The following is an 18,706-nucleotide window of genomic DNA, read 5'->3' as shown; positions in this document are numbered from 1 at the left end:
AATAGACAAATAACAATAGATCGTGTATGTTGTATATAGGCTGTATGATATTGTGTGTAGATATTATGTATGGTAAAAGTGCACTGTAGCTAAATTATTTTATTGTGTCCGTTCACATGCGCATAGAATGTTGCTGGCTTGCCAGCCAACGCTCTGGGCGAGTTGAGATCATCAGCAAGTCAGAGGGGAGGGGTGGAGAAGGGGGGTGGGGAAGGGGAGGGTTGAAAGGGAGGAGTGGAGGCAGAGGACGCTCGGCAAACCCAGTTCTGTGTACAGACTGAGAACGTGAACGCAAGTGGAAAAAGTCCAGTCAATTGCTCAAGGCGTTGACAACAAAAGTGTTTTGCCGTGACACCCAGGAGTCAGACAGGAATGTAAAATAAGGTACTCCAAACGGACGTTCTAAAGGTTAAATTACTTCCCTCCTTTGGACTGGATGCCCTTTATCTTTTCGCCGAGCATCCGTCCTTCCTTGCCACAGGAGTCCAGCGAGCTTTTGTATGGCGTAACAAGGGAGGGGTTTCGCCGTCTGGTTACAGTGGGCTCCGTGCCGCCTTTGAATGGAATCGAGCTGTGTCCAGTCAGCAATGGCTATGGGTCTATCATCGAAAAAAACATCTTCTCGGAGCGTTGCCGTGGAACGCAAAAATCTCATCACAGTTTGCAGGTAATGGTTTCATTATCATTGTAGGGGTAATTGGACGTTGCGCTGTTCGCTGTTCTAAACTGTAAACTGGTTAGATGAAATTGTCTATTTCCGACTCTACTTGCTCAAAATTACAGTGAGTTGTTTCATTTAAATAAAAGGAAAAAAAGAAACCTCCAATTATTGCTAGATTGGCTAGTTAGCTAATCTTACGAGATGGGCCTGCTACGGTTTCAAAATTGTCGAGAAGACAATGCAAAAAAAAAAAAAATGTTCAGTTGAGCCATACCGTTTTAGATTCCACTCAGTACATATACTAATTTGTTAATATTTCACACATCTACAACCATATTCCTATAGATAATTAAGGTATTTGGGATTGATAATGATAACCCGTTGCTGAGCAGCTCTTCCTGAAATATAAACGAGGAGTCTAGCCTATAGTTACAGCCTATGTTGAGGGAGATCCATTCGTCGCACAAATAATCGGATTTTTAAAGTATAATATTATCCCTCGTTGCGTTTTTTGGGAGGGTGTTCTAAAGGATGCTGTAAATCCACCATGATCGTCGCAATGGAATGTGTCATGGGCCTAGCTGAGGGGGCTGCCGTATGTTATTTTTTCCAACAGGAATGTCAGGGGTGGTATCGTTGCTATGACGACAACCTTCTCGTGACAAGGACATAGCTTTCTAGCCAGAAGGACCACTGTCAGCATAACATCAGCCAGGTCAATTGCCACAATAAAGAAACGCAAGCCACACGTTGTGAAGATTTAGCTGTGGTGGTTCAGATGGAAGTATTCTGAAATCTGTGGTTGTGACCTAGCACATCACTTATGGCGGAGCGAGGAGATACACGATTACCTACGCCAGGTTGATGTTTAAATATAGAATGGCCTGGAGGACCGAAATATATAGGCCTAAAACGATATATTAAGGTAGCTAAAGGAATAATAATGTATTCTAGATTCTGAACAACACTCTCCTGCCCCTTTTTGGTTGCAAATAGATCTGAAAGGCCAGCAGTAGATTCCGTATGACTTGTAAATAGACCGTGGCAGTCCGAGAGTGTCATTGGTTATCTTGGACAGTGGAACATTGTCTTGTTGTCATGGGAACACAGTGGCATGGCTGAAGGAGACATTGTTGCTCACAAGACAATTGATGGTGAAATAAAAGGCAGTGTGCCCAAACTATTAAAATAACTTGAGTTTATTAGATTAAGGCTTTATTTGTCCTCAAGAGGAGATACATTTTCAGTCTGTCAGAAAGACCTTTATATGCACCTGACAAACACACATTGTCTTTACAATTTATCATAGACTTTGCAGAATTATAATTCCCCCCAATTGACTAGTTCTGCAATAGCCTGAGAGAAATAGAACATTTCACACTGCTTTAGTAACTAGGTGTTATCAAGACCAAGTGTATTGACATAGAACAAGTCACTGTGTGTTACAGACACATCTCTATGTAAATATGTAATTCTCTCTACATGTCTGAGAATACACAAAACAAACAAAACCTGTTTTTTTGTTTGTTTTTGTCTCTCAAAGTGTTGTGTCATGAGGAATGAGTCATGAATGGAATTGACGGGACTTCCGCACTGTGCATATCCAATCACTGATGAGAAATGGCTTTGAGAAATTTGATTCTGGCACATTAGTCCGACTCACCATATCATTACATCAGCATATCCAAGCTGGCAGGAGTACGATTACAGGAACTACATCAGTTAGAATTGATCACATGGTTTTCCATCCCAGTACATAAGAAGCTGCTGTGGATCGTTCTCTGTCATGTTGCTGGACTTCTTTTTCTAATGGAAGTGCAGTGCTAAGATATATTAAATGCCATTTCAATGCTGATATTACATTACATTTATTTAACGATGTTCTTATGCAGGGCATTATATAAGGTAAGAGAACATGAGACCAAAGAGCTGTGCAGTGTCAGATCTAGGGCCACTTCTCGGTTTAGAGTGTAATTCTACTCTGGAATCGCGCGGTATGCCAGTCATTTTCATCATAGCACTTTTGCCCGCTAGTTCTACTGTCTCTGCGATGACATCAGTTTTGTCTTGGCGATGGTATTGCTTGTGGTGATTGCGTGATGGACTTGCTGATAGTGATGTCACCTCGGGACTAGGGTTGTTAAATCGTTCCCAAACCTGTATGGTCCTAGCCGACGTGTTCAGTCCAGCCGACGCGTGTTCTTAAAACAGAAACAAACCAATCATAATCAATCAGGTGTAGCTAATCGAAGCACAACGGAACCCCAGAGGTAATTCCACATATCTTCAAAGACACGTTCCATGCACCCCGTCCATACACTTTACACAATACATGGTAAACTGTTTTCCCTTCCGATTTACCTAGCCCCTGTTACTCTTACCTAAATGGGCACCGCCAGGCACATCTCAGTCACGTTCAATCAAATGGCCAGGTAAAACGGAACAATAACACAAGCATAAATTAAGAATATTCGTCAACAAGTGATAGCAATACGATATGAGCACATAATAGTTATAATTCATTTCAGCACAACATTAAACTTCAAAACCGGTCCAACAACAACTCTTACAGCTTCGTCGCAACTAATGTTTGTGTTTCACGCGCATGTTCTTTTCGTGGGTAAATTACTTCATGTCACCAGTATTGCATTATTACATCTGAACTTCGGCAAGAATAATGAAATTGCAGTTTGTGCTGTGTCTAATTCGTGGGTTAGGCTAATGTAGGCCTAATAATAATAATAATAATAATATTGTTTTTGTTGCCAACGGAAGCTTCTCTTAATGGCTGTCAGTGCCTAACGTAGTTTTCTGTGCCTTTGCGCTGTATTCCAAAGACTTCAGGTCTTGGAAAAACAACTTGTGACTTGTGAATGGTAGGCTACTAATAAAGTAACGTTAAAAGAAAACGCAGGCTTTTTAGTAGAAAATTAATAGTATTCATGTATTGAATGAAACTTAAAATTCACAGTACTGTTTTTCTGGCAAGAAAAAATCGCCATTGCAAATGGTCAACTAAATACGGGTCGACGATAGATGTAATGAATCAATCGTTGATTCACCATAGGCTCGACTATCGACGTATCGTTTCATCCCTACTTAGGACACCTGTCTGTGTTGGTAAAGGTGTGGCTTTACCTTCATCCACTGTGTGATGTGTGTTGTGGGCAGGTTCTCTGTGAAGACACTGTTGGAGAAGTACACAGCAGAGCCCATCGATGACTCCTCTGAGGAGTTCATCAATTTTGCCGCCATTTTGGAACATATCCTCAGCCACCGCTTCAAAGGGAACTCTGCAGGTAAAGGGCATCCACGCAGGGGGTTGTCAGTGTTTGGAGACTAGGGAAGGGGCTGGCATTTCCCTCTATTCAGGCAGTAGAGACTAAAGCAGCTGCATTGTGCAGTGGTGTGGAAGGGAATGGATCAGATTTGGCAAGCAAGCTCCTCAAAAATAAGGGAATTTTTTAATATCAGAAGAATGGATTCATATTACCCACCATGCAACAGTGTAAGAAGGGATTCATATGGTTATATCTACCACGGTCATAATTGTGAGAAGTGTAATTGTGTGTAGTTTCTTTAATTTAGTGACATGAAGAGACCATTCTAGCAATTTAGTCTGAGGGGTGATGTTTGACAGTTTGTTTTCGACTATTGCTTAAATATGGCTACTAAAACAACTCTCCAAAGGCTCCCCCTCCCCAAATATAAAATATGAATGCACTAATCTCAGATTTAGCATGTTCTTTTTGTGTGCAGTGATGTGGGATTGAGTGGGATTAGTGTGTGTTTGTTAGGGCCCATGTTTATTTTTTGAGTAATTGGCATCTCTTGGCTGTGTGCTTGGGGTCAGGTCCGGGCAGCTGGTTCAGCTACGATGGACAGCGTAGTTTCTGGGACTTCATCCGCCTGGCCTGCAGCAAGGTGCAGAACAACTGCATCGGCAGCATTGAGAACATGGAGAACATCAACACCTCACGGGCCAAGGCAAGAGCTGCGGTCTGAGGCTGGACACCGCTTTAGACGCATCACATCTATACTGCAGCGTTTACAGTACAGCACAGGCAGAGTGAGGCCAGTATAGGCGCACATACAGTAGCTCCGGACACAGTCATGGTGTGTGTGACCCCCCCCCCCCCAGCCTGTTTTGCCTGCAGCAGCCATTTGACTACAGTAACTGGTTAAGAACAGAGGCAACCGTTGTCTGGAAGAGCAAAGGCTTGAAGCAAAGACAAGCTGCAGGAGACTGTTGAGTACAAGAAAGGAATGAGTACCCTGGTGTAAAATCCAGCTATGACCTGCTTGAAATTACCAGCTACCAGCTGTTTCAAAACATAGATTGAGTTGGTCAAACCATGTTGAGAATGGAGCTGGTCTGAACTGGTCAACCAGCTACCAGCCATTTCAAAACCTAGTTTGAGCTGTTTTTTTCACCAGGGTAAAGTCCTGCTTATGGACAGCTCACTAAGTAGGACCAGCTGGGCAGCTGTGGTGCACTCGGAGCCGTGTGTACTGCCGGCAGAGGATCGACTACTACCGGTTAAGTAAAGACGGGAGAAAACGAAGCCTTTTCACTGGGCATAATGTTTGTAAAGTCAGTAAATTTATCGGGAGATTGAGAGACTGTCGCTGTGTTTTGCAGGGTCGTGCTTGGATCCGGGTGGCCCTGATGGAGAAGCGCTTGTCAGAATACATTGCCACAGCCCTCCGAGACACACGGACAACTAGGTCAGCACTGCGCAGAACAGCCAGGCAGAGCCCAGTGCCGCAGCACACTGCATCCCGATACCCTATAACGCAGGGCAGACCTGTAATGGAACGCTAAACAAGCAAATCACACTTCTCATGTCAGCGAGATGTTGCATGTTAATGAATGATGTACAGCACTTTACTCCTGGTGGGCATTTTGGGACTTCACGTGTTTCACTTTATGGCTAGAGCTAATTGCTTCCTGAGCAGCTGATAGTTTTAACCTGGAGCCCTCGTGCCATCGACCATTTTCATTCTGACTAGCTGGGCTTTGTCAATTATTACTGATGCAATTAGCGTAAACAGTTCAGTTCCTGTTCCTAAAGCCTCTGGAATATACAGTGTGACACCCATTGGACTACATCGCAATGTACCAACAGTAGAATGTATCAAACAACTGGCTAGTGCAGAAATACACTGCAGACGGCGATACAGCAGTGTAAAGTAGCGCACCACAGAGAACACTTGTCACAGACAATCCTTGCAGCACAGACAACACTTGAAATGTAAGTGTAAGCATCTATATTGTATGGATTTGTACAGTTTGAATGGTTATTTCTACGATGCAGGAGGTTGTATGATGATGGAGCCATTATGCTACGGGAAGAGGCCACTGTGCTGACAGGCATGCTCATTGGTCTTGGTGCCATAGACTTCAGGTGACTTTGTGCCCAATGCATTTTTACACTGTGTATGTGGAGGGAAATGCAAAGCTTTGTGTCCTTTCCAGTGCTGGCAACTGGAAAGTCAAAGCTCTTGGATGCAGTTAATCGTCAGTACAGAATTGTCATTTGGCTTGGTTTTTGGGTTCATTTATACAAAAGGCAAAAGTTAAACTAATGAAAATAGCTCAGGCAAAAAAATAAAAAAAATAGTTGTAAATCACGATCAGAGTTGCTGAAACAGTTGATGGTTTGAATAATATGAGCTATATTGCTGCTATCATATGACATATTAGAATTAATGGTGCATTAAAGGTCCCATATTGTTGAAAACAAAATGTTCCTTATTATAAAGGAGTATAAAAACACTGAAAATATCAAAACGCACAGTCTCCAAAGAAATCCACATACCGTAATCCATATTAAGAAACTGCATTTAAAGGAATACACCAACCTTTTGTGAAATATAAGTTTTTTCCGACTTACCCAGACTTGGACTTCATTTTCATTTTCATTTTTGTGCATTCACTACTGAACACACTATCCTTCCGTCTTACGCTGGTTGAACACAATGAAGAAGGTAGTAGCTCTACCTTCAGAAGATGCACGGATAACTGCGCTCTGCCAGTGGAAGATGAGTGTTCAGCAGTTATAGTTCCAACCATCTAACTTCCCCAGAAACAACATCTCGCTTAAAAAAAAAAAAAAAATGTACAAAAATGAAAATGAAGTCTCATTTGGGTAATTTGGGGAAAAAAGTATATTTCCCAAAATGTTGGTGTATTCCTTTAAAGGATCCGCTTGGACTTCCGTAATTTTGACACCGCAACTATATGCTCATTTGCATGTGTCTGCATTCAGCACAGCCTCGTAGCCAGAAATCAAAGCGCTCGGCACAGACAGCGTTCAGTTCACTGCGGAGCTAGCCAATCAGAACAGAGGTCCATTGTAATGAGCCTCAAAGACACAGTCACTAAAAGAGCCTGTTCTTAGTAAAGCTCATGAGATGTGCAGGAGAATGGACATGTAAAACTGGATAGAGATAGATTTTTGTACTTAAAACCAGACAAACATCTTTTTCTGGATATCAGGACCTAAAATAAAACACTGGAAAGATGTACAATATGGGACCTTTAAAAATTATTTGCATCAAGGCAGTAAGACCTGCTGTAATTTCACAGAGATTATCCAGTCTGCATTCCTTTGTACCGTGGTTAATGTGTTCTTTTGAAATTCTTAAGGTGTTACGGTGTTTATTACTATTGTCAAGCCTTTGTATCACCATTGCTTGTTTTCTTTTGATTGTCACCAATCACTTTGGATATGTAGACCGTCATCATCATGATTGTTTTACTAGTGGTGTTAAACTCTGAAGCAGGGAGTGAAATATAGTCTCACATGGTAATTAATGGACTCTGGTTGTACCAACAACACAAAATAATTTTCCTGTAAGATTTTAAGCTTGTCCTGGCATGAACATGTCACATGGGTTCTATCTGAAGGACATGACCCCTGTTTTCTCTCTCAGTTTCTGTCTGAAGGACATGACCCCTGTTTTCTCTCTTAGTTTCTGTCTGAAGGACATGACCCCTGTTTTCTCTCTCAGTTTCTGTCTGAAGGACATGACCCTGTTTTCTTCTCAGTTTCTGCCTGAAGGGTGAGGTGTTGGATGGAAAGTCTGTGGCGGTGATTGACTACACGCCCTACCTGAAATTCACCCAGAGGTAAGGGCACAGCAGAGCCCAGGGGAGGAGCACAGCATAGCCAAGGGGCACAGTATAACCTAGCGGGGCACAGCAGAGCCCAGGGGAGGAGCACAGCATAGCCAAGGGGCACAGTATAACCTAGCGGGGCACAGCAGAGCCCAGGGGAGGAGCACAGCATAGCCAAGGGGCACAGTATAACCTAGCGGGGCACAGCATAGCCCAGGGGAGGAGCACAGCATAGCCAAGGGGCACAGTATAACCTAGCAGGGCACAGCATAGCCAAGGGGCACAGTATAACCTAGCGGGGCACAGCATAGCCAAGGGGCACAGTATAACCTAGCGGGGCACAGCAGAGCCCAGGGGAGGAGCACAGCATAGCCAAGGGGCACAGTATAACCTAGCAGGGCACAGCATAGCCAAGGGGCACAGTATAACCTAGCGGGGGAAACAGCATAGCCAAGGGGCACAGTATAACCTAGCGGGGCACAGCAGAGCCCAGGGGAGGAGCACAGCATAGCCAAGGGGCACATTGCAGCCCAGGCCACATAGGAATGGGTAGCATGATCCCTTTGATAGTGTGAGTCTTCGTCAGTATGGATGAGCTTACATCTAACATGCTTTGTAGAATACAGAAAGTTTACAGTGTCTGTGTATTTTTGGGAGGTACCTGCTTTGTCGGATTCGTGCATGATGACTGCCTTTCAGGTATAGATCCAGTCGGTAAAGCGTCATAGTCATGTCAGTGGAGCCTTCCGAAGGGGAAAACAAACCATTGTTCTGAATAGGAAGCCATCATAGATAATCACTATTTTAGCATTTTAATTAATCAAAATGTCAACTAATTGCATTCAATTGTTATATTTAGAGACCAGCAGAGGAATTTTGGCGATAATAAAGCGAACAGCACTCGGGAGCTGTCCTTATGCGGTTACACAGTGGATGATCCAGCTATAGCCTGAGGGTCTCGCTCCCTGGCCTCTTATCTTGTGAAGTCTACAACTACATTGTGATCCATAACCATGGAAATTAGACTAGCTAGTTAGTCTAAACTAACCAGACTACCTAGTTGTTCATAATCGTTCGGTTTCGCTTTTAACATCACGTTGCAGAAGCAGCATTCACAATTTAATTTTCTAGGCTAATTCTGTTAGCTGATGTTAGCCATGGGCTTCTTGGCAATTAAATGAAGGTGCAAATCCGAGTTTTAAACGTGTTTTTTATGTGGTAAGGGGCACTGTGGCTTTCTGGCATTTCGAAAATCTCTATGATTTTAATATATGACTACATTTTGTGATCATTTAAAGACTCGTAATTGACCTATGGAAACTCCACTAAACTTTCCCCCTCGGTGGGTGAGTCTGGAGGGTGGAGGGATTATGGGATTTTTGTGGGCATGTCCACTCTTTCCGGCTGGATCTATGTAAGCGACTTGTGTGTGTGTGTGAGTGCTCTTATGCGTGCGTGTGTGTGTGTGTGTGTTTGTGTGTGTGTGTGTGTGTGTGCGCGCTGTTATGCGCGTGTGTGTGTGTGTGTATGTATGTGTGTGTGTGTGCGCGCTCTTATGCGTGTGTGTGTGTGTGTGAGCGCTCTTATGCGTGCGTGCGTGTGTGTGTGTGTGTGTGTGTGTGCGCGCGCCCTCTTATGCGTGCGTGTGTGTGTGTGTGTGTGTGTGTGTGTGCGCGCGCTCTTATGCGCGTGTGTGTGTCTGCACAGCTATGACTACCTGAGTGATGATGAGGATCGGTGCAGTGTGGACAGCAGCACCAGTGACGACAGCGTTCCTGAGCACCCCTACATCCCACTGGTCACCGACGAGGAGAGCTGGAGCAACAAGTGCCGCAAGATGGAGCAGAGGTTCAAGATCGTCTACGCCCAGAAGGTGACCATTCATTGTAATGCCCAAAACTGTGCTCATTTAATACAGATTACAGCAGGATGTTTCCTAAAGCTATTTGGGTGAGCTACCTTGAACAAATTTCCAGCAGAATTAAGGCATAGATTTCTTTCCCCAACTCCAGTTGCCAAACATTCATGTTTCAGTTCCACATAGCTACATTCCCAGTTGAATGACAGCAAGTCATTTGAAAAAATAGATCTTAAAAAGAAATTACAAAACATTTCATTGTATTGTGCCCTCTTGTTCTCTGCTGCATGCCTGCGCCCTCTGACAGTACTATCTTGTTGACAGCAAAATACCAGATCTTTGGCAGGGCATCATTCAGAGTCTATGGCCCCAGCCTTTGGAATATGTCCTTAGTCCTTAGTCTTTGGATGGTAATCAGTCAATCACCATATATATCAGATGCAGATGGTTTTTAAAATGTTTTATTCATTTTACTTCAATTCTATCATTATGTGTCTTTTTGCACTCCCTTTACTTTGGAAATCTGGGACTGAAGCTCAGGTTTCAGCTGGATATAGCCTGGGTACGGCCTAGTCAGCTGGAACACTTTCACATTTCTACCAAATACAGCTGGGCTTTCACCTGAATGTCTGGATATTTAAACGGTTCTAGACGTACATATCTAGCCAGGTGAAAACAGCCCTCTAGATGTCTTGATCGGTCTAGATCGCGTCTTTTGCTCACTGGGTTATTGCATTTCCTTTTAATACTTTTTAATGTATTTTTTTATTTGTATTTTGTATTCATATGTTCTTAATTCCTTCTCTGTGAAGCGCTTTGTGTTGTGGTAAGGTGTATAGGCTACTGAATAAAGGTTGGCTGGTTGAGTGACCCTGCGCCTGGCTCCCTGCAGGGTTACCTGGAGGAGCTGGTGCGCTTGCGGGAGTCCCAGCTGAAGAACCTGGAGACGGAGAACAAGCGGCTCACCCTGCGGCTGGAGGAGCTGAGGCAGCAGAGCGAGCAGGAGAAGAAGGAGCTAGAGGGCGTCGTGCTGGAGCTGCAGGAGCAGCTGTGAGCGGGGGGCAGTCTGTGGGGGCAGACTGTGGGGCCAGACTGTGGGGCCAGACTGTGGGGCCAGACTGTGGGGGCAGACTGTGGGGGCAGACTGTGGGGGCAGACTGTGGGGGCAGACTGTGGGGGCAGACTGTGGGGCCAGACTGTGGGGCCAGACTGTGGGGCCAGACTGTGGGGCCAGACTGTGGGGCCAGACTGTGGGCCAGACTGTGGGCCAGACTGTGGGGGCAGACTGTGGGCCAGACTGTGGGGCCAGACTGGGGCAGAGCGTGGGGCGGAAGGACACTGGGACAGACCGCAGGGTAGACGATGGGATGGAAGGACACTGGGACAGATGGATGGAGGGATATAGGCTGAATCAAAGATCAGTTCAGACGTGTATTGCCAAGGTACATAGATGCAGGTGCACTTATTGACCCATACAACCAAATTCGGAACACTTTAGAACAGGGATCAGCAACTCGCAGTCCCCCAGGGCCGAGAACTGCTGGTTTTCTGGCCTCCTTTTACCTGGAAAGTAGGCGTGAAAACAATCTGGCCAATCAGTAGCTCTCGTTAGCTGGGAGAAAAGAGAACCATGTCTGGATTTGGATTTGAGGGACAAAGTTGATGATCCCTGCTTTAGATGCAGATAAATTTGTATAATAGTGATGTGATGTGTAGTTCGGAATATTAGAGGTCCGGTTTCTTTTTTTTCTTTTCTAAAACGTATTCTCTTCAGATTATGCATGCACACATGTACATGCACACACATACAACCACATCTAATGCAGCTTGTAAGATATTTTGATGCTGTTATTTACTGTCATTTCCTGTCTGTTTAGGACCAACCTAATTCCCTGCGATTCTAACCACCTGGCCAAGGATATGTCAATCCCCCTGATCAACAACTGGCCATCGCTACATACCTTCAACAACCAGGAGGATGTCAAGCTCTTCCGCAGGTGTGATTCGCATCAGTAACTCTATGGATTTATAAATATTTAAATTACATACATATATGATTTTACGGGTTGTTGCATTGTACACAGTTATTAAATGTTGTAAAAATCTTTTTTTTAGTTTTTATACAGTGAGCTCCATAATGTTTGGGACAGAGGTACTTTTCCTGATTTGGCTCTGTACACCACAATTTTAGATTTGTAATCAAATAATGTGGTTAAAATTAGGGGTGTGAACGGTTAAACGGTTAACCGAAACTGATTTGTAACCGGTTACAAAAAAATGATAACTGATAACCTTAAGCTCAGTTTAAAATAAATGCATGTTACCCGCAAACTGAACATAGCTTTCCACTATGCTGTATCTACAAATAAACAATGCAATGCATTATTGGACAAATGTTGCACTAAATATTACAATACGCTGTGCACAAGCAATCGGCGGCCATTTCAGAGGGTTAAGAATGCAAATACCACACGGAATTGAATGCTACAGTACTATAGTTATCAAATATCTTTTGTGTGTTTTAAATCTGTAGCTGTTAGTTCACTTATGGCTTATTCCTGGCGTTTCTTCATCCGTGTTTATTCGTTGACACGCAAATTCAAACTAACGGCAAACTGAACTTCGCTGAAAAAAAGCAAACACGTTAATCTCACCCCCACTATTGTCCCACGCCATATAAAATGCATTGGAATATAAAATGCAAGTTTATGGTTACATAAAAATATATCAAATTGTACAGAGACCTGCATTGGCAGGAAAGTAAAATTATTAGACCAGTCGCCTATGGTAAAACGGTGTTATATTCTATCAGCGAAATAATGGTTCACAACAGCATATATACAGATTACATGCCAAGTCTATCAGGCAGAAGCCATAGGGACGAGGGATGAAAACATGAAGAATTATCATTTTAACCGATGCGAAAAAAAAAACGACCCCTAGCCGTCATAAGCAGTATCGGTTAACCTGTTAACCATTTAAAAAATGGGATGGTAACCGGTTACAAAAACTAATGATTTGTCAGATCCCTAGTTAAAGTGCAGATTTTCTACGTCTATTAAGGATATTTTTATCTTTAAAGGATATTTTGGGTTCACCATGTAGAAATTACAGCACAGCACTTGAAATAAAAATAACAGTCAGAGACTTAGCTAAAACCTTAGACTTACCAAAGTCAACTGTTTAGAACACCATTACGATGAAAGAGAGCACTAATGAGCTCAGAAATCGCAAAGGGCTGGGTAAGCCAAGGAAGACTCTACAGCTGATTACAAAATAATTCTCACCATAATGTAGAACAATCCCCAAATACCTGTCTGACCTGTCTGACAGACAGCCTCTTAAGGAGGCAGACTATTGTCTGCAGAAGACTTCACAAATAGAACTACATAAGCTACACTGCAAGATGCTAGGCAGAATTGCCTGGTTAGAATTTTCTAAGAAGTACCTAAAAGAGCCTGCAGAGTTCTGGAAAAGAACAGGACAGATGAGACCTAGTTTCACTTGAGTGGAGTGCTTTGGATCTTGGAAAGTTCCTTTTTTTCCTCCATACTTTGCTCTTGCCATCACATCAGGGGCGACATGGCTCAGGCAGTAAGAGCAGTCGTCTGGCAGTCGGAGGGTTGCCGGTTCGATCCCCCGCCCGGGCTGTGTTGAAGTGTCCCTGAGCAACACACCTAACCCCCAAATGCTCCTCACGAGCTGGTCGGCGCCTTGCATGGCAGCCAATCGCCGTCGGTGTGTGAGTGTGTGTATGAATGGGTGAATGAGAAGCATCAATTGTACAGCCCTTTGGATAAAGGCCCTATATAAATGCCAACCATTTACCATTTTCATCACACATCTGTGAAACATGGGATGGTGTGTTATGGTGTGGGCATGTATGATGGCCATAGGCCTTCATTGATGGTGTAACCAGACCTGGGTCGAATACGTAATACTTTTTGTGCCTGGTGAAACGTATTTGAATTCTGAAGTGTACAGAAGTATCTTATCTGCTCAAGTTCAACCAAATGCTTTATTGGATGGCACTTCACCCTGAACAAAGCATTGATCCCAAACATATTGCTAAAAAGAAGGTTTCTTGACTGGCCATTTGTCTGAAATATTATAGGGCCCACGGTATCTGCTGTATGTGAAAGCAAGAATTAATCATTCTTTGTGAAAGCAGTGAGGCTGAAACCAGTGTCTCTGAGTCTGTGTGCATTTTCCTACAGGAGGAGCTTTCCTAGTGTGGAACAGCTATCCACTGAGATCAGTCTGGATTCTGAATCCAACAAGGACGGGAAGCAGAATGGTGAAGACTGGTGCACAACCGGTACTACACACACACACACACACACACACATACATTGCCCCCCATAACGTTTGGGTCAAAGACCCATCATTTATTTATTTGCCTCAAATATTATATTATTTGTGATTTGTGCACATTGTCAGATTTTAATAAAATGTTTCAGTCGTGTTTATACATAGTCCCCCCATTTCAGGGCAGCATTATGTTTGGGACACAGCAATGTTAAATAAAAGTTTAGTAGCTTAGTATTTTGTTGCATATCCTTTGCATGCAATGACTGCTTCATTAATTCATGGACATCGCCAGTTGCTGGGTCTTCTCTGGTGATGCTCTGCCAGGCCTGTATTGCAGCCATCTTTAGCGCATGCTTGTTTCGGCGGCTAGTCTCCTTTAAGTTCTCTTCAGCATGTGAAAGGCATGCTCAGTTGGGTTCAGATGAGGTGAGTGACCATTTTTTAGCTTTGAAAAACTTGTTTGTTGCTTTAGCAGTATGTTTGGGATCATTGTCTTGCTGTAGAATGAGTTTTGAGGCATTCCCTTGAACTTGAGCAGATAGGATGTGTCTATACACTTCAGAATTCATTTTTCTATCATCAGGCAGTACCTTTGGCAGCCATGCATGCCCAGGCCATATGATGAGGTAGTAAGCTTTGGATCTTGGGCAGTTCCTTCTCTCCTCCATAGTTTGCTCTTTCCATCACTCTGATATAAATTCATCTTTGTCTCATCTGTCCACAAGACCTTTTTCCAGAACTGTGGTTGCTCTTAAGTACTTCTTGGCAAACTGTAACTTGGCCATCTTGTTTCTGCGGCTAACCAGTGGTTTGCAACTTGCAGTGTAGCCTCTGTATTTGTGTTCATGAAGTATTTTGCGGACAGTGGTCATTGACAAATCTACACCTCACTCCTGATGAATGTTTCTGATCTGTCAGACAGGTGTTTGGTGATTTTTCTTTATTATGGAAAGAATTCTTCTGTCATCAGCTGTGGAGGTCTCCGTTGGCCTGCCAGTATTTTTGCAATTAGTAAGCTCAGCAGTGCTCTCTTTCTTCTTAATGATGTTCCAAACAGTAATTTTGTTAAGCCTAACGTTTGGCCTATGTCTCTGAGAAACAAGAATAAAACAGTCTCATAATGGCTTCTTTGACTTTCATTGGGACAACTTTGGTCCTCAGGTTGATAAACGGAAATAATAGTTTCCAAAGGTGATGGAAAGTCTGGGTGCGAGATCATTAAGGAGGCAATTAAGCACACCTGAGCAATTACAAACACTTGTGAAGCCATGTACCCTGAAATGAGGGGACTATCTATAAACACAGCTGTAATGTCTACATGGTGAAACCAAAATGAATAAAAAATGTTTTATTAGCTGTGTTAGCTAATAAAATCTTTAACAACATGTTAATTATGTGATTCCAAATCTAAAATTGTGGCAAATAAAGACATAATGGGTCTTTGTCTCAAACATGGAGGGAACTGTATATGCACATGCACACTTAGTGTACAGTATATGTACAATGAGTGACCACTTTAATAGGTATTTACACCAGCTTACCGTGGATTCTACATGGTGCTGGAAACCTTCGAGATTCTGGTCCTTGTTGACATGATGGCATCACACAGTTGTAGTAGCTGCACAATCATGCTGCATAGGAGATATTTCATTAACGAGGTCGTACCTAATAAAGTGGCCACTGAGTATGTACAAAAACTCAAACGCAAAAATTGATCAGAAGCATACAATGCAATTGGAACATGAGAACATATATTACTCTACTAACGCAACACATTTTATTCCAGTTTATCAGATCTGTATACAGTACTAAATGCGATATTCAAAGGCCACTTTGACCCATTTCCTGTGGAAGTGGCCAAAAATAATAGTCATTCTGAGACGAGTGACTGATTACGCAATTTCACAAATTACAGAGCATCCAGTACCTCTATCCTCAAATGGATATATACTTGGCCTTTACCCAAATAGTGTTTCTTTAAGTCATAAAGAGAAAAGATGAACTGTTATGCCTACCTCATGTGCAGCAATTAATCGCTTTAGATTTGAATAAATATAAGCTGTGCCTTATCCTCTTTGCCTTTGGCTTAAGAATCTTTCTGTTTGCTCTAGAAAAGAGTTTCAGTATTTGCGGAATTCTCCTACAGTTCTTAAAGAGTGGCAACTTTTCTGATTTAGGAACATGACTATATGTGTGAGGACGTCTTTGCCACGATGCTTATAAATATTCTCCCACACACAAGCCTGGTGCACAACAGATACTACAAACATGTACTTGTGTATGTACACTAAAATTGATAGTGGATCTATAAAGGATAATATTAAAACTGGGTATAAAGAAAAGTTTAATCCTTTGTAGAGGGTAAAACATTACATCCTTAAATACTGTGTCTGACTTATTTCCAATGTATATTGTTTTCTTTGTGTTGTGTACTAATTTTGTATTTGTTCACACAGCTATATCATATTTTTGTTTTTACTTTTATGCATGCCTTAGTACTTTATTTACGTTGTCCCGCATTTAAGAATATTTTTTTTTTACTGTATTTGGTGTTTTGTGTGCCATGATTATTTTTAAATGATACAAATAATATTTCAAAGAGAGCTTTGCATTGTTTTGGTTATACTTGCATGACATCATTGGTATACATGATCAAAATATGTGCAACAAAAAAGATAGCAATTTTGATATTGATGTGGCGCTTTTAATGCTTCCTCTCCCTTAGGAAAAGACTACACCCCTTCCATGCTAGGCCTGTGTGGGTCTCTGGCCTCTCTACCCAGCTGCAAGTCCCTGGCCAGCCTCAAATCGAGTGAGTGTCTGGTAAACATCAGCACAGAGGCCAGCCCTGCCCTTTCCCCTAGCTAGGGGGCGCCGTCTGCCGTCTTTGTTCAAGAGCCAGAGTGTCGGCTCTGTGGTACACCACGTCTACTCCTGACCACAGTGGGGGCCTCTGTGCCTTCCTTGGCCTTGCTCCTGCTAACCAACCCCCACAACCATCTCTACTCCATCCCCACCTCCTCCCCCAGACACCCCCCGCCCCCAAGACTATTCTGCGGCCCTACAAGTAAGGTGGAAGGCAACCCCAGACAGCTGTGAAGTGAATGAAGGATTCAGCTCGTCTTTCCTTGAGGATTACGTTTGTGTCATTGTCCGATGTGTCGACAGCAGCTGGGACATCTACAGCTTTGGTCCTCCTTCAGACCCACCCCACTACTACCCTGAAAATCCACCAGATCTCTAGAATATGAATTTTTCCATCTGTAGAATGCCATTGCCGCCATCATACTATTTCATTCCAGAACTACAGAACTCACAAAAAATTTATTTAATCCCTTCTGTCCACTTATTTCGGTGTCCAATTCCTGCTATATCTATCTTTCTGTGTCTGTCTCGGTCTTCTCAATCTGTCTATAATATCTCTATCTGTCCATGGTAGATTAAAAAAAATTAATAAAAAAAGACTGAACTGATAACTATCATCTCGTCATAAAAACTGAATGAGCAGGCTACACTCTACTTGGCCTACACTCTCCGCCTCCACTCTCCGTTAGTGTCTTCGGTGTATTTGAGTAGTAGCTGACAAAATGGCTGCCATTTTGTGACCTGTGTGATCTGTGAATGCATATGATTGTTGAGATGTGTGTTGATTTTCAAGCATGGAACCTCTCCGACCATTATCAAAAGTAAAAAATCCCATAAGAAGGTGGGGTTGGCATCCCCTCCTCTGGCCAAAAAGATGCCCTCCGTATGGATGAACACGTGGATGTATGCAGCTACCTATGGACATTTTTTTCTGCTTTGTTTACACCATTATTGTTAATGGTTTCATTTCTAAAATTGTTCACTGGTTTGCATTTTGGTTTGTTTGTTTTAAATGATATATATTTTAATGGCTATGCTGGCTGTCATCTTACATTGCAATAAAACTGCCTTTTTGTCATGTCCTTATATGGCACCTCTTCATTGAATAGTTTGCGTGGCTCTGCTCTGTGCAGACCCTTGCAGTGGTAATGTTTGTCCTCTGCAGGTTTAATGACTATTACTGTTCCTTGGCTAAACAGATGTTAGCAGTAATGGGAGGATGTATAACCGATAAGACTCCAAAGGAACACTGTACACTGAAACATGGACGACCAGTATGACTGCATGCAGTTTATAGGGCACCTTTGGTTCTTCTGCCAGATGTTAAATGGGAGGCAACGTTCTTGTCATGGTGTTATCAATCAGCTTTATGCTTGAAACCATTTGCTGTGTGCAAAATACCAGTAATATAAAATGTTTTAAATACTTATTTATATAAAATGTGTTCTGCAATCTTTAATGATATCGATTGACAAGATGCCTTGTCAGGCCTCAAAGATGTCAGTCTTCGGGTGGAATCAATAAATGAATGTTATTACTATGTGGAAACAAATCTTCCATAGTTAAGAGAATCATCATAATTGCAATGGTTTTTAAATACATTAAAACCATTCATAAATGTCAACGAAATCTTCTGAAACATATAAATGGTTAGCTTCCAAATGATAATTATGATGCATTTGTAGCATGAGTGTGTTGGTTGCAAATTTACAAATTGCAATGGGTAAAAAGCAAGACTTTTAATTATTTTGATTCCAGGAAAGGTCAATGCTCTGGTCACATATCTTTCTCCTCATCTACAGAAAAGAGTGGTTTGTATACTTAGCAAGCAGTGATGGCATTGATAATGCATTAGCTACTGCAATATTCATAAATTGGATAACTAGGC

General features: G+C 42.6%; 1 protein-coding gene across 4 annotated transcripts; it reads left to right on the top strand.

The window, feature by feature from the left end:
• The first annotated feature begins 237 nt into the window (after positions 1-237).
• Positions 238-17,904, top strand: rundc3aa (RUN domain containing 3Aa). Of its 4 annotated transcripts, none has more exons than XM_061232228.1 (12): positions 238-667; positions 3,833-3,960; positions 4,515-4,648; positions 5,099-5,200; positions 5,304-5,389; positions 5,980-6,069; positions 7,716-7,796; positions 9,492-9,657; positions 10,535-10,692; positions 11,520-11,639; positions 13,860-13,939; positions 16,679-17,904. In XM_061232228.1, the coding sequence occupies exons 1-12, from the start codon at positions 561-563 to the stop codon at positions 16,819-16,821; spliced, it is 1,395 nt and encodes a 464-aa protein (XP_061088212.1). In that variant the 5' UTR covers positions 238-560; the 3' UTR covers positions 16,822-17,904. The 4 variants fall into 4 exon arrangements, with proteins under 4 accessions (XP_061088212.1, XP_061088211.1, XP_061088213.1 ...); XM_061232227.1 differs by having other exon boundaries at positions 13,860-13,960; XM_061232229.1 differs by lacking the exon at positions 5,099-5,200 and having other exon boundaries at positions 13,860-13,960.
• Positions 17,905-18,706: the final 802 nt, after the last annotated feature.

Source organism: Conger conger, chromosome 2 (genome assembly GCF_963514075.1).
Source record: "Conger conger chromosome 2, fConCon1.1, whole genome shotgun sequence".
In the NCBI taxonomy this organism is placed as follows: domain Eukaryota; kingdom Metazoa; phylum Chordata; class Actinopteri; order Anguilliformes; family Congridae; genus Conger; species Conger conger.
Note: the sequence above shows the minus strand (reverse complement) of the source record. Positions and strands in the feature narration are given on the sequence as shown.